This window comes from Myotis nattereri (assembly GCF_964212035.1).
Source record: "Myotis nattereri genome assembly, chromosome: 1".
NCBI classification, from domain to species: domain Eukaryota; kingdom Metazoa; phylum Chordata; class Mammalia; order Chiroptera; family Vespertilionidae; genus Myotis; species Myotis nattereri.
The window spans coordinates 37500401-37518752 of record NC_138075.1 but is presented as its reverse complement, the minus strand read 5'-3'; the positions used below and the strand labels follow the sequence as shown (position 1 = coordinate 37518752).

Here is an 18352-nt window from a genome sequence, read left to right as displayed (position 1 = left end):
AAAAGTCACTCTGGGTCCTAGCCAGTGTTGCTCAATGGTTATAGAGTGGGCCGTCTCTGGTGGTGGGTTCCATTCCCAGTCAACGGCATGTACCTGGGTTGCAGGTTCAATTCCTAGCCCTGGTCGGGGTGGGTGCAAAAGGCAACCAATTGATGTGTGTTTCTCACATCAATGTTTCTCCCTCTCTTTTTCTCTATTCTCCCTCCCTCCCTCCCTCCCTCCCTCCCTTCCACTCTCTCTAAAAAAAATGGGAAAAATATTCTCGGGTGAAGATTAACAAAAAGAAAGTCACCCTGTAGCATGTGATAGTTTGCATATCATACACTGGTCATATTTTTCTTTCTTCTAGAGTGGCAGCTAACTTCTCTATAGGGAAGACTGGGACTTAAAATTTTCTTCACAATTGTTTATGTTGTTTTGGGCATGGCTACTCTTCCTTGAAGCAACTTTCTCCCATATGGAAACTGAGTCACCATCTAAAGAAAGGTGCCTCTATTGCCTATGTTTAAAATATGAATTATTTAAAGATTAGATAATTATTGCTTATAGTTCCAGGACAACAGGCAAGATCATATGAAAAATGCTCTAAAGGATTTTTTAATCAAATCGAGCAAACGGACCACATTGCTGTGCATGAACCAGAGGTGGGTAGGTAGGTCTACATCAGAGCACTCTGAGACCACCGTGGGGAGAAGATAGAAAATAACCTCTTCTGTAAACAGCTGATGACAGTGTAGTACAAGGACACAGCATAAATCATCTTCGTTCAGTCAAAGTGGATACATAAGAGAACGTTTAATTAAGAGAAAGAAAGAAAATCAGTAAATAGTTTAGCCAGTGTTACTTGAGCAGCATCTAGCTCCAGCAGTGATGTAGCAAAGCCAGGAGGCCCTTCTCTTCAGGCCTGTCCCCTTGCTTCCGCTCATTGGCTCTTAGCTGTGTCCATAGAGTGGCTGAGGCCTTAGCCCTGCCCCTTTGCCTGGCTGACAGTGACAGTTCTTAGAACAGCTGGCTCCCTAAATGCCTCCAGCCTCTTCCCACCAATCCTTTGTTTGCTCCCATGAGGCACTGGGGCTCATTATGCAGATTAAGAACACATTTACCAAAACTTCAAATTGCTAACAATCCACCTTTTCTAGGAGAATAGGTTTTTTTATTTCAGTCTCTATTGGTACATCAAGATCCAGTCTATATATTTTATTTTTTTATCCTCCCCCGAGGATATTTTTTCCATTGATTTTTTTAGAGAGAGTCAAAGGGAGGGAGGAGGAGGGGAGAGAGAGAGACACCTATTGATTGCCTCCTGCACGAACCCCTGTTGGGGGTGGGGTGCAAAGCTGCAACCAAGATACGTGCCTTGCCTGGGAATCAAACCCGAGACCCTTTGGGCCACGGGCTGACACTCTAAACCACTGAGTAAACCCATCCAGGGCAAGATCCAGTCTATTTCATTTGCCTTATAAGATTATAAAAGATTACATGTCCATAGCAATAAATGTGGTTGGCAGAAAAACGTCACTGTTTTCTTGTAACTACAGGTTTGATCCATCTTCTTGGGAATCTGTGGCCAATGAGGAGATGTGGCAAGCAAGGTGACTAATCTGCACGTCTGTGTTTGTGGCCTATTGTTAACATGGCAGAGAAGTAGCCTGTGGCACTTTTCATTGAGGAAACAGGGGTTGGTGGTGACAATAAAAATGACATTTATGGGCAATCATTTTGTTTGAGGCAGTGTACTAGTCATTATGATGAGTACCCTCATTTCATCCTCACAACAACCTATCTGAAAGTTATTATTATCTCCGTTTTACAAAAGACCACACTGGAGGCGGAGAGGGTGCTTGTCCAAAGCCACTTAGCTGCTAGTGCCGATCTGACGCGGACCTGTCCTCTCCCGCCTCAGCTAAGCCAGAGTGCGTGTGATGGAGGAGAAGTTGATAATGACCGTGCCCACGTGTAATGTTCTAGTTAATTTCTTAGGCACGTATTGCATACTTCCTAGAAGCCAGGCACTGTGCCAGGCACAGAGACTGCACACGTGAATACGACACAGTCCCTACCCTCGAGCCGCTCAGACTATGGAGCAATCAGATACGTTAAAAGAGATCTGAATATGAACGTGCTCCATGCTATACATTTCTGTTCTTCTGTATGGAACGCTTCATGGGATGCTATTGATTCTCTTGGATCCTGTCATTTAAAAATAATTCAAAATCCCTAATGCTAACAGACTTTGGCCTAAATATTAATGTAAAAGTTCTAAATGATACAGATGGGGGTCCCATGTACATAGGACGTACTCCCTGCTGCACAGGCAGGAAGCTCACTCCGGGCCAGGGACTGTGCTTTGCACTGAGGCTTGGCTTACGGTGTATAAAGGGTTTACTTATAAGTTTAAAGACGTTTAAAAAAAATTGTTAAGAAATCCAGCTCCAAATTAACAATTATAAAAATAGATATACTATAGCTTATGCAGTAGTGTTTATGAAAATAACAGAAAACGGAATATTTCAAGTTATCAGGAACTGAACAAAGATATACCATATGTTTGCACAATCCTTCCCTATGATTGAATGCGGGAAAGCTAGGGAAGCAGTCACATAAAAGAAGAAAGCCGGTTATTATTCGGGTGGGTGTTGATTTAATTGGTGTGCTGAATACAATTTGGATGAGTTCGCGTGGTCAAAGCGTGCAGCCACCTTTGAGGAGTTGTTCACACACGGCCTGAGCCATTGGGATGGGCACCGAACTCAGCAAGTCCCCCGCTCCCTGCCTCTCTTGCATAACAATAGTGCACATCTTGGGGGGGAAATGATGTATAATAGTGATGATGAACATAGCTTTTTTCTAAAAGATCTGGCAATCAGTGTGAAAGCAGTGTCTTGGCATTTGGGGGAAGAAGGGGTTACTGTTGGTGCAGAGTAAATATTTGAATCTGAGAGAAGTAAAAATGATGCAATAAAGGGTTTTGTGTGTTCTTTATCAGTGGAAAAGTCTGGCAGATAAATTTGAAATTGACAGCATGATTTTAATGAAGTGTTTCCCCTTCACCCTTCCAGGATGAAAACACCGTTCTTCATTTTTAACCTGGCAGAAACTGTAAATGTGCCTTCAAATGTGAAAGCTCAACTCTACACTCACGCATATGATGTATGGTATACTTCTACATATATCAGTATATTAGACGCCCAGTGCACAAAATTCGTGCACTCAGGGTGGGGGAAGGGTCCCTCAGCCTGGCCTGCGCCCTCTCGTAGTCCGGGAGCCCATGGGGAGCGGGCCTAAGCCATCAGTTAAACATCCTTTGCCCTGCCGCAGAGGTGGGAGAGTCTCCTGCCACCGTCGCTGCGCTCACCAGCCATCAGCCTGGCTTTTGGCTGAGTGGTGCCCCCCTGTGGGAGCGCATTGACCATCAGGGGCAGATGCTCAATGCAGGAGCTGCCCCCAGTGGTCAGTGTGTGTCACAGCAACCGGTCGTTCCGCTGTTTGGTTGATTTGCATATTACCCTTTTATTATGTAGGATTTGGTGGGAGGGTGGGAGTTGTTGGGATGGAGAGAGGGTGTGTCACAGAGTTTTTACTTTTTAGTTTCCAGCTTTATTTGCCATTATAAAGCAGTGTAAATGGAAAAAATACTCATGTATTACAAATAATACTAAAGTAAATGGCTGTCATTGGCAAAATAATGGTCCCCCTGAAGATGTCCAGATCCTAATCTCCAGAACCTGTGACCTTACGTGGTGGCAGATGGTAGCGGGGATGTGGCAGAGGTGGTTGAGGATCTGGAGGTGAGGAGATTATCCTGGGTCATATCCAGGTGGCCCAGTGTCCTCACAAGGGTCCTCATGAAGAGGGAGGCAAGCGGGTCAGAGTCTGGGAAGGAGATGCGACAGTGCAGGCAGAGGTCGAAGAAGAAGATCTGAAGATGCTATGCAGGTGGCCTGGAAGATGAGGAAGGGACCACAATTAGGGAGTCCAGGCAGCCTCTGGACTCTGGAAAAGGCAAAGAAACGGGTTCTAGAGCCTGCTGATTTTACAGTTCCCTTGATTTTATGACTTTTGACCTCCAGAAGTGTAAAATGATAAATTCATATTGTTTTATGCCACTATATTGTGGTGATTTGTTACCATAGTAATGGGAAACTAACTTTATTTAGAAAAGAAGTTCTGAGAGGCCGCCCTCTATTGCAGGAGTCATGACCCTGCGACACTTAAAACGACAGGCCATGCCTGGTGGAGATTTCATGAGAAAGATGAAGGGGAAGAGCATAGCTTTGTCTTCTGACTGTGGTCCCAGGAAGCCAAACAAACGTTGAGACCCAACCACACTAAAGGTCTTAGTAGAATTTTGAAAACTTGATGAAGTGAAGAACAGGAACAGTTCCTGAGCGCTTGCTCTGTGCTGGGGAGTGTGCCCTGCCCTTTCCATGTGTCCCCCATCAGAGGGAGGATCAGGAAGAGAGTAGGAAGAGGAAAAAGACTATGGGGAAAGCTAGAAAACAATGCCAAGCGAATGAAAGGGTGGAGGGCAGGCCCTGGCTGGGTAGCTCAGTTGGTTAGAGAGTTGTCCCGATATACCAAGGTTGCAGGTTTAATCTCTAATCACAGCACATACAAGAATCAACCAATGAATTTATAAATAAGTGGAACAACAAATCTCTCTCAAATCAATAAATTAAACAATTTAATTTTTTAAAAAAAAGAAAGAGTAGGGGTTTAACTTCCTACTTACCTTTGGTGAATTTGAAAGTATATTCATGGAAGTGCGGGATGACTTTCCTGTTTTGTGAAGTGAAGGAAACTTCGGGGGAAATTGCTTTAAAAAACAACTTAAACACTGAAGATTATAAAATGTCAAAATGGCATATCATGCATGGATTGTGGAACTTTTCATGTGGATGCTATTTAAAAATAAATTAGAAATGCATTTGTCTGCTCTAGAGTAGGCATTGGGGAAATAGATAATATATTGGGTTCCTTTCAAGTGAGTGATATGGCGAATACAGTCGTAATTCAGAAAGCACTTGTCCCTAGAGAAAACATGGTTGCTGTTCTGTGCTCTCATGGAGTCTTCTGTAAACTCAAGTTCCTATGGATCCCACTCCAACTTGACAATCCCAGGAAGGCTGAAATTCCCATGCAACAAGTGTAATCTTCCATTTTGCAGATATATATCTACTTTTGTTAAATTTCCATGGTTTTCCACCAGAAAACTGTATCCAAAAAAATTCCAACTCTGTTTAATTACTACTACCTCTGGTGTTGAGAAATAAAATTTCTAATTCCTGTGGGCAAAGTTTTCACTATCAAAATTGTAATTATAGGATACTATGAAGATTTTTAATGTTTTATTCTAAAGATATCTCTTAAAGTCTATTATGCTTGGCCTGTTCGATGCTGGGTTTGTTTTAATATTGCTGTTGTTATTGCTGTTGTTTTAAATGTAGAGAGAAATTTATGTAAAAATGAGGGACAAAATTTAAATTCCTTCAAGTTCTTTTCCCATGCAGTTTTCTAAAGAAAGCTATTTTTTTTCTCCAGCAGCTAAATTTAGAGTTTCAACCTCTCTGCCTAGTGAGTAAATAGCTTTCCATGAATTAGAACTAAATCTCTTTCCCGGAACATCTTTCTGTGGGAAGAGCATTTGTCCTGACGCAGTGTGTCCTGGGCTTCCTCTGCAACATCTGAAAACCCCAGAAGCAGTTCTAGACGGAGCACATTTGCCTCCTGCCACTGCAGTAATTACAGTAGCATCCTTGCATTTTCTGCATGGCCTGGCAACGATTAGATTTCTACCGCAGGCTGCTTGGATTTTTTTTTTCTTGTGTTATTAATTCTTCTGTGTTTTCTGGTGTTTTGGGGGGCGGGGGGGGGAAGTAAAGGGATAAGAATGAAATACCATCATTTTTCTGTCTTCCAGCTTTATAAGGAGATTGTCTATTTACAAAAGGAACACCCAGTGAATTGGCATAAGAACTATGCCATCGCCTGCGAGCGGATGCTGCACCTTCAGGAAGGAGGCGCAGACCCTGAAGTCTTGTTATCGGAAACCATCAGACATTTCCGCCTCTACACTCAGAGAGCACAGAATGACCCGCAGCTGGCTGATATTTCAGCCGCCCTAAAGCACCTAAGGAAAGAACTGCAGAGTCTGAGAAATAGGAAAAATGCCTGAGACAGCAAAATGTGGAAAACCTGCTTGTCATCCTGCTTCCAAATTTTTGAGGTCCAAAACTTTTTCTTCAGAGAAAAGAAACTGATAAAAAATTGAAGACTTAAGTCACTTCCCAGATAGAAGTAATTGGGAGGGCTGGGGGTGGGGTGGTTGTGACTGAATTGTGCTGTTTATACAAAATCTGTTTATCCCGTCCCCAAGTTAGCATTTCAGGGAGAATCTTCCGAACATCCTTCCCACTTTCGCAACTTTTCACCTAATGATGTTGCTCCATTAGATTCTAAAAGAGAATGGACTCTGTTCATATCCTTAAAATATTGACTGTGCATCTTTTAAGGGCCCTGCTTATTGGGATCAGTTTTGAAGGTTAAATTCTTCAAACATTAATACCATACCAAAGACATTTTCTGTTTCCCAAAAGTGGCTTTAAAAAAAAACCACAAAAAAAGGGAATCTTGTTTTGCTGCAAGTCAGAATTCTTTTATTTTTTATTATGTGGTTGTTACATAATCTCCTGTTTCAAGCTAAACCCCAACCGATGATATTTTGAAAAAAGTTGGGGTTTTATTGTCTTAGGCAATTCTCTGAAAGCACTGAAAAATAAAGCTAATTCATTGTTTGCTTTTTTCCAGTCGTGTAAACTGGTTGGCCAGTAAAAAGAATTTTTTAATTCCTTAATTAATTTTATATTTATGTTTTGCTTCTGTTTGTGCTCATAAATCTGGGCCCAATAATTAGTAGGCTCCTGCTGCCAAAATGCAAAAAAAAAAGGCGGGGATTCGAGGGGGAGGATGGGGAAATGGTTCAATAAATTCATTTTTGTTACAAGGATCTTTTATACATATTACTAAAGAGAACATAGTAAGAAATGCAAATAATGGTTCTTTATTTTATTATGACAGTTAATTAATAGCAACCTGTTTTAATGAATAAAGTCACTCAAAGTCCTTCAGCACTTCCTAAGTGGAGGCCCGAATCCGTAGGGATCCTTTCCCCCCGATTGTGTAGCTCCGAGACTCCGAGCATGTCTAGGCCCCTGTATAGAAATGCTCCCTAATGAAGAGGGAGGGCTGGAAGCTTGTCTGCATTCAAAGCTCACTGGTGAGTCATTCACAAGAAAAGGCCCCTCACCGGGAATAGTCACAGTTCCGAGGCATTGTACTAGCAAAAGGGGCTGATCAAAGGCCTCCCGTGGAGCTTGCATGGCTCCCTTTCATACTACGACCATAATTAAAACCACTAATTCTCTTTTAAAATGCTGCAGGATGCCATGTAGGCATCTGTCTGGAGTGTCCTTTGTGATGTCATAAGCTGTTAAGGACCAGCGCCGAGGGCTTTTGAGTGAAATGCCAGTCATGAAGGTGCTTCAAGACAAGGGTGCCTCTAAAAGCTTGACAGGGCCTTGACTGCACAATTCGAGCTGAATTTGCCCCTTGTCAGCTGCCAGTAAATAAATCTCAAAGGGGGAAAAGCTGAAGTTTCATTACCTGATCCATGGGGCTTTGTTGGTTTTGGCACCACACAGGGGAAGCTCTTGCCCCTCCATTCTCTGGATTTGAAGATGTCCATTGGAGCCTGCAGTGCCTGGACAGGGTTCAGAGCGGAACCTTTTGAAGAGTGTCAATAGTTGTAACAGTTCAGCTGTTAGGAAGACAAATAAATGGAGGAGCTCATTAATCCGCTTTTGGCTCTCAGTGCCTTTTGCCCTTTTATCACAGCCTTATTAGGCTCCTACTCATCTTGAACCAGAAAAAAATGAATTGAAGTTGTTGAGTACTAATTGGCAAAGACTTTTAATCATGGGCCAAGAACTTTCACTGACTTGAAAGTAACTTCTCCACAGGGAGGAACCGAAAACCTGGTTTACCTTAAAACAAAAACCTGTTGGAGTTCAGCGTGGTGTGAAAATTTAAGGAAGCGTTGGCAAATTGTCTAAGTTTACCCATTTGAAAGAAAGTATGTAAGATTATGATTTCCACTTTTCTAAAATCAAGTATAATAAAAATCATAAACGTTCCCTAGACATGCATTGTCTTTATTGGTTCAGAAAAGAGATTGCATACATGAGATGTTGTCTGTTTCTAAACATCTATATGCACATGGATGTAAGTCCTTGAGCATCTATACATACATGTGGTATTGAAGGAACCTTATTAAAAGTAGTATTTCCTCTACTTAGAGCCTTAAGAATGGCCAATGAAGACATTTTCCTTTTTGAGCATATCTGCTTTTTCAATTTGGCTAGACGCTAGATATGTATATCTAGATATATACATATATGTATATCTGACTGTGCTTTGTGTATTGACCATTGTCAAATGGTGCGCAGATTTTTCTATATTTGTCCAACAATGACTTTGGACCACTCCCTCTTTGAGAAAGCAATGATATGATGGCCCAACATAGATAGGATCATAATTCTTTAAATTTTTGAAAACCATCAGTAAGTGAAAAAATAGCAAGCTGAGCTGAGATTTGGGCCTGTTGGGCCTCATTCCCAGAACAACTACCTTGGAGAATCCTTTCTCTCCATTGCGTGAGGTTAAACAAGTTGCTTGCTTTTTCTCTCTCACTTTCCTTGGCTGGTGCACAGACACCATAACATCTGACAGAAGGGGTTTCCTTCAGTCCAACCCCCGACGTCGAAGACAATGTGAAGAGGTGACTTCTCATGCGGATTTGGCCAGCATTTTCCTAGCAGTGTCCCCGGAGTGCCAGGGTTTGGCAGGGCGACAGGAACCCCACAAGGCCAACTTCTGCCTGGACTTTGGCCTGAGGAGCCAGTGGGAGCCAGCAAAACTGTCTGCCTGTCCACATGCTGCTGTGCCCTGCTGCCCGGCCCGGGGCTGGCACACACCAGGGTGAGTGGAGAAGGGGCCTTGCGGCCTGTGTCCAACAAGCCTCCTCCCCTGCCCTGTTCCTGCTGATGGGAGCTGTGAATGGTTCTTGCTGTTGACTTTGGTTCCTTATTAAAGGACCCATTTTTTTTTACAAAATGCTTTTGTTCTATTACAATGCAGCCAAGATAGAAGGGAATCAATTACTAGTGTACTCTTTTGAAATCCTCAAATAGAAATGAGGAAGTGTTATTTCTGTCCATATTCTTAGTATTTTCTGGTGATAGAACCATGATGTTTAGCCTTTATGATAATTAAATACAGCCCATTTTGAGTGCCAGGGTATGTTTGATACCTTAATGATAGGGTATAAGGAGTGGTTTTCTTAATTTATATTTTAAAGGTTAAATAATGTGAGTCCTTAATCATAGTTCCCACCAGTATTTCTCAGAATTTAAAAATGTTAGTACTTTTAATACTAAGGAAAACAATACCAAAGATGGGGGGAGGGGGAATGGAACCTGTTACAGTAAATCCTTTTCCTCTGTTTTAATTCTGGTGTATTTTACAAATGCACCAAGGTGGGTTATTACTTAAAATTCTGTTCTAACTGGTTCCAAGTTGTATGGTAGGTAAAGAAAATATTCCCACCCATAGGAGATCACACTGCTTGTATTCATTCTCATATTTTGTTGTGAAGGCAAAACCATTCTAAGACTTATACTTGCAAACAAATAAGGAATGTTTCCAGGGATTCTGGGAACATCTAAAGGCCAGGATCTTGGCACAGCATTGCAGAGCAAACAGGGAGCTGAAGCTTTGAGCAGCAGTCATATTCGATGAAGACGTCATTGTCAGTACCGTCTAAAGGTCTGTTTGGTTTGGATCAGCAGGGGTGGTGTAAAAAGGCCTTGGGAAGAGCACTGTGGTTACCTGGATATAGGAAAGTAAACGAGTAGGACTATAGCTTGAGAAAGGGATTTTTCTGGAAAAAAAAAAAAATCTGATTGCTTTTCAATGATGTAACATATATTTGATGGAAATTGTATGTCCAGGAAAGATTAGCTTATGTCATATAGGAAACAAACAGAAAGGTGGGGAGGATGGGTAGAAGTTCCAAAACTGTAACCATGAAACCCACAATTATTGACCTTTCTACACGCAGTTATCCGGGTCTTTTCCGCAATCCTACGTATTACTGGTGAGGCTTTTCGGTAATATAAATATCGTCAAGTTGGTAAGGTTGAGAAGGTTTCAAGATACAGATAAAAAACACACAGGCAAATAATTGCCCCATGTTCCCATCCCAGTGACCCAACTTCACAGAGCACCCAAGTGATACCACGTCTTTTTGTACATATCTGCCACTGGATGAGAATAATGTTAAATAAGGTCTAATGAAAACTAAGCAGAAATAAGCCAGATTTAAGATTTAATAATTTTGTTTAGATTTTTAAAAATCCTCACCCAAGGATATGTTTATTGATTTGAGAGAGAGAGAGAGAGAGAGAGATGTGAGAGAGAAAAGCATTGATCAGTTGCCTCCCATATGCTCCCCCACTCAAACCAGCAACTTAGGTATGTGCCTTGACCAGAAATCAAACTCACAAACTTTTTGGTGTATGGGATGATGCTCCAAGCAACTGAGCCACCTGACCAGGGCTAGAATTTCTTACAAATCTGTATAAATAGTATTGGAGGGAAAAGTATGATTGATGGAGTACAATCTTTATATTGTTAAGCTTATTAAATATTATAAACTAATAAATGAAGATTATGTCCTGTTTTTTAAAATATACACACAAACCACAACTATTTTCTACTTAGAAGAATTACTGGGAAAGGGGTTATTTTGTAATGTAACCTTTTAAAGAAGATATTTTGAGATTTCTCTCATCTATATGAAGTAGTCCCAATGGTTGAACCATTGAAAATATCCCTAACCCTTGTGGCTGTTGCTTATATACAAGAGTGTGTGTGATTACAGAAAGGGAACACTGCTTGAGAAATCAGACCCAGCTTTCTCATCCTTGGATTATGGTATGATGGGACCTAAGAGAAGCACCTATTACTTTAGACCAGGGGTGGGCAAACTTTTTGACTCGAGGGCCACAATGGGTTCTTAAACTGGACCGGAGGGCCGGAACAAAAGCATGGATGGAGTGTTTGTGTGAACTAATATAAATTCAAAGTAAACATCATTACATAAAAGGGTACGGTCTTTTATTTCAATAGTTTTATTCATTTCAAACGGGCTGGATCCGGCCCGCGGGCCATAGTTTGCCCATGGCTGCTTTAGACCCTTGAGCAGTGGTTCTCAACCTTCTGGCCCTTTAAATACAGTTCCTCATGTTGTGACTCAACCATAAAATGATTTTCATTGCTACTTCATAACTGTAATGTTGCTACTGTTATGAATCGTCATGTAAATATCTGATATGCAGGATGGTCTTAGGCGATCCCTGTGAAAGGGTCGTTCGACCGCCAAAGGGGTCGCGACCCACAGATTGAGAACCGCTGCCCTTGAGTCTCATCTAAGACACAAGAGGTCCCAGTAACACCAGTAAATGGCACGCCGAGACTTAAGAAGTGCCACAGAGGGCCCATCGAGGATTTGAGGACAGAGTGAAGGATTGGAGGACTACAGTCTTCTTACAGTATCTTCCATCAAAATAGAGAGGGGAAGGAAACATTATATAATTTTGTATTAATGATACATGTGTAATTAATAAATTGTATTATTGACGGTGCTTTTAAAAGTTAATATTTAAAAAGTCAAGGACTTTTGAAATACTCTAACTAAAACTACAGAAACTTTAAAATGGGTTGTTTATAAACAGAAGATAATCCACTTAGCAGAACACTAGGGTTCCTTTGATTGGAGAGTACTTATACTTAGAGGTTATTTTTATTTAATGCATCATAACTTTTCTCTAAAATTATAGCATATTTCTTCAATATGTGGACTAGTCTCTATACCGTTTTTATAACTTTTCTCAGTGATCAGAATTTTGACCATTAACCTATGCAATCACCTGCACTCACTTGGCAGCAGGTCCTCAAAGTGCAGGATTGTGCCTGGCTGTGGTGACTGTCAAATGGGTTCAAGTTAGTGGAACTTGAACAGGTTTTCTTAGTGAACTAAAATAATAAAGTAATGCATCTGAGGTAACAAGGGTACATATTGCTTCATGAAACTCATTTCATATATGTATATGTGTGTGTAATTGTATGTATTACATGTGTATACTACACACATACATATGTTGGCCTAGGAGAACTTAATCCAATTTTATTGAATGTTAATGCCAAAAAGGCTGGTAAGGGTTCACCTAGTATAACTAGCATGACTAATCTAGTTTAATGAATGAAGAAACAGCCCTGCACTGAGTAAGCACCCTGATTAATGTCACACAGCCAGGCAGTGCAGAGCTGGTCCCAGAACACACGATTTTTGGCTCAGTCTGCATACTTTCCCCTCTTCTGTCACAGTTAAATGAAACCAGCTACTTCTACCAACGTTGTCACTTAGAGTCCCCAAATAATACGGACATGTTAAAATTATGATAAACTTTTCTAGAGGTAAATGGCGTGTGAAATCAGGAACTATGTCATAGGAAATTGTTTACAATCCATGCACCAAACTTTTCTCTTTCCTCAAATCTCTGGAATGCAATTTCACTTTCTCCCTTTGTTTTCGGCAGGGCCAGTTACATCTCTAGCTTTTTTGTTGTTGTTGATTCTCACCCAAGGATATCTTTTCCATTGATTTTTAGAGAGAGTGGAAGGGACGGGGAGAGACAGAGGGAGCAAAACATTGATGTGAGAGAGACACATAGATTGGTTGCCTCCCGCACACATCCCTACCAGGGCCGGGGCTACAACCAAGGTACATGCTCTTGACCCTTGACCAGAATCGAACCTGAGACCCTTCAGTCTGCAAGCCGACTCTCCACTCAGCCAAACTGGCTAGGGCACATCTCTATCTTTGGACAGAGAATTTTCCTACCCATTCTGGACTTAGGAATATATATCCAAATTAAAAGGTTTCAGTGTGATAAGAAAAAGTCACTTTGAAATCTAGTGATTTAGCAGCATAAATTGCAGTCTAGCTGCATGAACTACCAAAAATTCCATTTGGAAAATGTTGCACTTCTTGAAGCCAATATAATATTATATGTCAACTGTAACTGAAAATAAATAAGTAAACAAATAAATGAACAAATAAATAAATGTCATGCTCATTCATGTTTTCCTTCCCCTCCCGAGCAGGACTCAAAACATACTAGTATTTCTACTTGGCAGAAGGGAATATGTCCCAGCTCCACTGGAATGCTCACTGAGTTGGGAATTTGACTTTTTCTGCCAGAATCCAAGACCATCGAGAGCCACTGTTCATGACGGTTCTGTTAGCTTCAGCCACTCTATTAAACACTTTAAAAATGTCCAGAGGGCAGAGGCCTCTGAAGACTTAGAAGTCTGGCTTTCTAATCATGAGCCTTACCCATTCAGTGTGTAGGTGACCATTTCTTCCAAATTTGGCTCTTGAGTCATATGTATGGTTTGTAAAATACATAATAATCGCAATTACTGTTGTTGTAACAACTAATCCCACTCACTATCTACTGAATGGCTTCAATGGTCTGAAGTCACCTTAAATTACCTGCATTTGCTGTCAGCCTTGGAAGGCATTTGGCCTTTCGTCTTTGGGAGACAACTGAATTTGGTGTCCCGCGTGAGACAACGACTCCTGATGTGACCACACAAACCACGCTGCCCGCATTCTGCGCATCTGTTGGAGATGACCCATGTCCCAGGGTGAGCGTCTTCGTGAAGATACTTTTCTCCTCTCCTTTTGCACGTCCCCTTGTGAACAGTGAAGTAGCAGCTGATCCGCGGAGCCTAAACCTGTTGAACACCATGAGCTAGTTGTACAAGGTAAATGTATGAACCTATACAAGAATCAAACAAAACTGGAACTTTGTTTTATTTTATATTTTAAAAATTAGTATTGAAAGTATTACAGATGTCCCTCTCCCCCAGTGACCCCCTGCACCCCACAACCGCCCCTCTCCAGGCCTTCACCACACTATTGTCTGAGTCCATGGGTTATGCATTAGAACTTTGTTTTAAAGCAATGCCATGAGATTCCACAGTGACTGTCATGTAAAACGGGTGACTGCTTGACATTTTGATGAGATATAGTCTGGTTCCTTTTTTATTATTGTGCTGGCAGAATAAATAAACCCCTTAACCAACACCTTCAATTCGTCCTGAAAGCTCTCCTAACAGTGTGCACGCTCCTGCAGGACTCATTAGGATCTGCCAGTGAGGGAGGACGACTGTCGTTCCCACCGCCTCCCTGCAGAGGCACACTCAGGATGGGTGCCTGGTGGGCTCATGTTTGTGCCTCGAAGAGCCAAGAGCAGAAACCTAGTCCTTCCCACCTCTTGCATTCCCATTCCCAGAGTACAGGCTATGTTGGAAAGCATAGGCCTCTCTTGTCTAGATCGTACCAGAAGCACTGTTCAGTATAGTGGTTAGTGCCAGACTCCCAGCTCTGCCACCTACTAGCTGCTGACTGGAAGCAAGTGTCTCTGGGCCTTAATTTCCTTTTCTGTAGAATGGGGATATGACAAAGGGACTTAGGTCACGGTGTGTCTGTAAGGCTGAAACGAGTTGGTACATAGCAAGTGCACTGAAGAGTGCTTGGTGCAGGCCAACTGCTCATAATCTGCCCATGAAACCATTTCCATCTGCTTTATACACCCGAGTAAAAGAAGTCTTCAGAGCCTCCTGCTGCTTTGCTTCTCTCTTATATGTTTAAAAAGTCCTCACCAAGCCGAAACCGGTTTGGCTCAGTGGATGGAGCATCGGCCTGCAGACTGAGGGGTCCCAGGTTCGATTCCAGTCAAGGGCATGTACCTGGGTTGCAGGCACATCCCCAGTGGGAGATGTGCAGGAGGCAGCTGATCGATGTTTCTCTCTCATCGATGTTTCTGACTATCTCTCTCCCTTCCTATCTGTGAAAAATCAATAAAATATATTTTTAAAAAAAAAAGTCCTCACCAAACAGATAACTGGAAAACTTATATAAATCAATTTAAATTACAATGGTAATTACAATCAGGTTATTTAAATTATATGAAAAACTGGCAATTACAGGAAAGCAACAAGGCCTGGCAGGCGTGGCTCAGTGGTTTGATTTCTGGTCAGTGCATAAACCCAGGTTGAGGGCTTGATCCCCAATAGGGCCATGGAGGAAGCAGCCAATCAATGATTCTCTCTCATCATTGATGTTTCCATCTCTCTCTTCCTCTCCTTTCCTCTCTGAAATCAATAAAAATAGATTTTTTTTTTTTAAAAAAGAAAGCGCCTAGCTGGTGTGGCGTGGCTCGGTGGTTGAGCACTGACCTATGAACTGATTTTCTCTCATCATTGATGTTTCTACTCTCCCTCTCTCTCCCCCTTCCTCTCTGAAGTCAATAAAAAAAATATATATTAGAAGGAAGGAAGGAAAGGAAGCAGGAAAGAAGGAAGGAGGGAAAGCAGGAAGAAGCACTGAGCAGATGAAGAAGTCAGTCCCATCCATCAGGTAGACACCTGTCAGCCTGCAGGTGCATGCACATACCCATACAAGGACGGGCCCATTAGCAAGACCGCCCTTCCCTCTTTCCACCCCTTCCATCCACCATGGCCCACCCAGAAGGAGGCTTCAACATGACCATTCGCCTCCTTTACCCAAACTTACGTTTTGCCATCTATACATGTGATATGATTCTATCCTTTATTAATCAGTGTAGATTCCATTGGTCCCAGAGACTTCTTAAAAAATAGTCTCCTCCCAGCACAGCTTCTCTAGGCACCTGGAGGACAGACACAGGACAGGAAGCTTGGGGTCCTGCACTCAGGGCCACTGCTGGGCTTTCACAACCGCTGGGGCCGGGGTCAGAGGTTTCCGAGTGGGCAGGAGTACAGTGCCCATCAAGATGTTTTATACATGACTACCCCATTCGCTCACATTTCTTTTATTCATTTAATCAATACACTTTTTTTTTTTGAGCTCCTACAATGTGCCAGGCCCAGGTGCTAGGTTTTCGGAGGGACAGGGGACCCAGACAGACAAAGGCCTGTCCCCTAAAGAGCTGCCAGAGTCCAGAGGGGGAAGAAGCCAACATGCAAGTCTTGCATCTGCCCAAGGCTTCTCCTTCCGCGCCGCTATGGAGGAGATCAAACCTGCTTCTCGTGTTCCAGGTGCTGACTGAGAAAGGTCTACACCACCCCTCAGCACAACTAACAAGTCTCCCACCCACGGCGATGTCTGCATCTCATTCTTAGGTTATCTAGAGCCCCCTGAATCCACAGACGGCTGCGCTGGACCACAGAACGGTCACTCTACCCACACTTCCATTTTGGTCCCCCTCTCCCACACCCCTTCTCCCACCCAACATCCACAACCCTCTGCCTTGGCCTGCGGATCTCAGTAGCACTGGATTAAAAAAGAAAAAACACTTCTCATTGCCTACCTATAGCAAAGAAAGGCTCTCACTTCTCCCATCGCCACCTGTAGGAACAGAGGGAGGAGGAGACACGTAAGAGAAGCCCCTGTGTGCCCTGGCTGGTTTGGTTCAGTGGATAGAACATCAGCCTGCAGGCCAAAGGGGCCTGGGTTCGATTCCAGTCAAGGGCATGAACCTTGGTTGCAGGCTCCTCCCCGGCCCAGGTCGTTGTCGAGGTGCATGCCGGAGGCAACCAATCGATGTGTTTCTCCACCAATATTTGTCTCTGTCTTTCCCTCTCTCTTCCACTCTCTCTAAAAATCAATGGAAAAAATATTCCTGGGTGAGGATTAACAAAGAGAGAGAGAGAGAGAGAGAGAGAGAGAGAGAGAGCGAGAATGAGAAGCATATGTGTGTGCTTGGGCTCAGTGCCTGAGACCCACCGCTCAGGTTCCCAGAGGGGCACTTACCCTTTCAGGCCCTCAGCTCGCACCTTGCTGATGCTGCTGGAAAAGCAGGTCCCACTGGCACAAAGCAATGGGAAGGAATCAACGCTTCTGGAGTATTCTGGCCAAAAATGCATAACCTCAGTTTAGCCTGAAACCCAAACTGTAAAAGTGTCAAAGCCATGGGAGACGGGGAAGGCAGAGCATCCCCGACTGAAGGAGACTGAGGACACGTGACACCCGAGGGCAACGTGGGCTCCGGGATTGTGTCTTAGGACAGAGGAGAGATGCTGGTGCAGACACAGTGAGCTCTGAGTTAAAGTCCGTCATGTAGTTAATAGTATTGTGTGTTTTCTAAAAAATGTACTTTATTGATTTTTTACAGAGAGGAAGGGAGAGGGATAGAGAGTTAGAAACATCGATGAGAGAGAAACATCGATCAGCTGCCTCCTGCACACCCCCTACTGGGCATGTGCCCGCAACCAAGGTACATGCCCTTGAGTCCGCAGGCTGATGCTCTATCCACTGAGCCAAACTGGTTAGGGCAATAGTATTGGTTTTGATCATTGCACTGTATCATGTAAGACATTCAATAAGGGGAAGTTGGGGAAAACGTATATAGGAACTCAACTATTTTTACCACTTTTCTGTAATTCTAAAATTATTTCAAAAAGAAAGGTTTGGTGTGCTGTTTTTTAATAAAGAAAATGTTTTTAAGGCAAAGCACTCCTTTCCCCTCTCACTCTTTGTCATTCTTATTTGACTGCTTTAATCCTCAAGATGAGCAATAGAACAGTGGTCTTTATTACTTGGGCGCACCAATGATCAAAGAGACAGTTCCTTCAGGCCAAAGGCCACAGGCCTGCCACCAGCGCTGTGGAAGGGTAGGTGGTCCTCCTTGGCCCTGGGAGTGAGCCCCTCCTAGTGGCTGTCCAGTGGGTCCTGGGTGAGGACGGGCACCTCCAGGGAGCCCAAGGCTTGGTTTCCCATCTTGGGGAGGCTCAGGAGAGGCCTGTGGGATTAAATTCCCCACAAAATCCTTGGACTCACACCCCGTCGGACACCAGCAGGATCTGTCTCAGATTATGCCTGTGGTTGAGTTTCTCTCTTCAGGCAGTCACTACAGAAGAAGAGGGAGTGAAGGCGAAGCACCCATAATACCCTCATTCTTTCCCAAGATGATTCATGTTTTGTAGCTTCATTAGCATTTGCAGATAGAAATACATTTTAAGTGGCATTATGCTAAGTAATTCTTTTTTACAGGATGTGAAGTTAAACACATTTTACTCAGCAGGAAATTATTCCTGCCGCGTACTGAGTTTGGTGACAGCTTGAGAGTCTGGACGGTGGATTGCAAGAAGGAGCAAAGCAATCTACGTATTTAAAAAACAAACA

At 42.9% G+C, this 18352-nt stretch overlaps 1 protein-coding gene across 2 annotated transcripts in view; it reads left to right on the top strand.

Annotated features, from left to right (window-relative positions):
* TMEM260 (transmembrane protein 260) overlaps positions 1–8197 on the top strand; it is a 58479-nt gene extending 50282 nt beyond the window's left edge. For both annotated transcript variants that reach the window (XM_081091730.1, XM_081091729.1), the window contains exons 14-16: positions 1539–1592; positions 3060–3150; positions 5921–8197. In XM_081091730.1, the coding sequence (XP_080947856.1) occupies positions 1539–1592; positions 3060–3150; positions 5921–6175 (400 nt within the window). In that variant the 3' untranslated portion in view covers positions 6176–8197. The remainder of the gene's footprint in view (positions 1–1538; positions 1593–3059; positions 3151–5920) is intronic.
* Positions 8198–18352: the final 10155 nt, after the last annotated feature.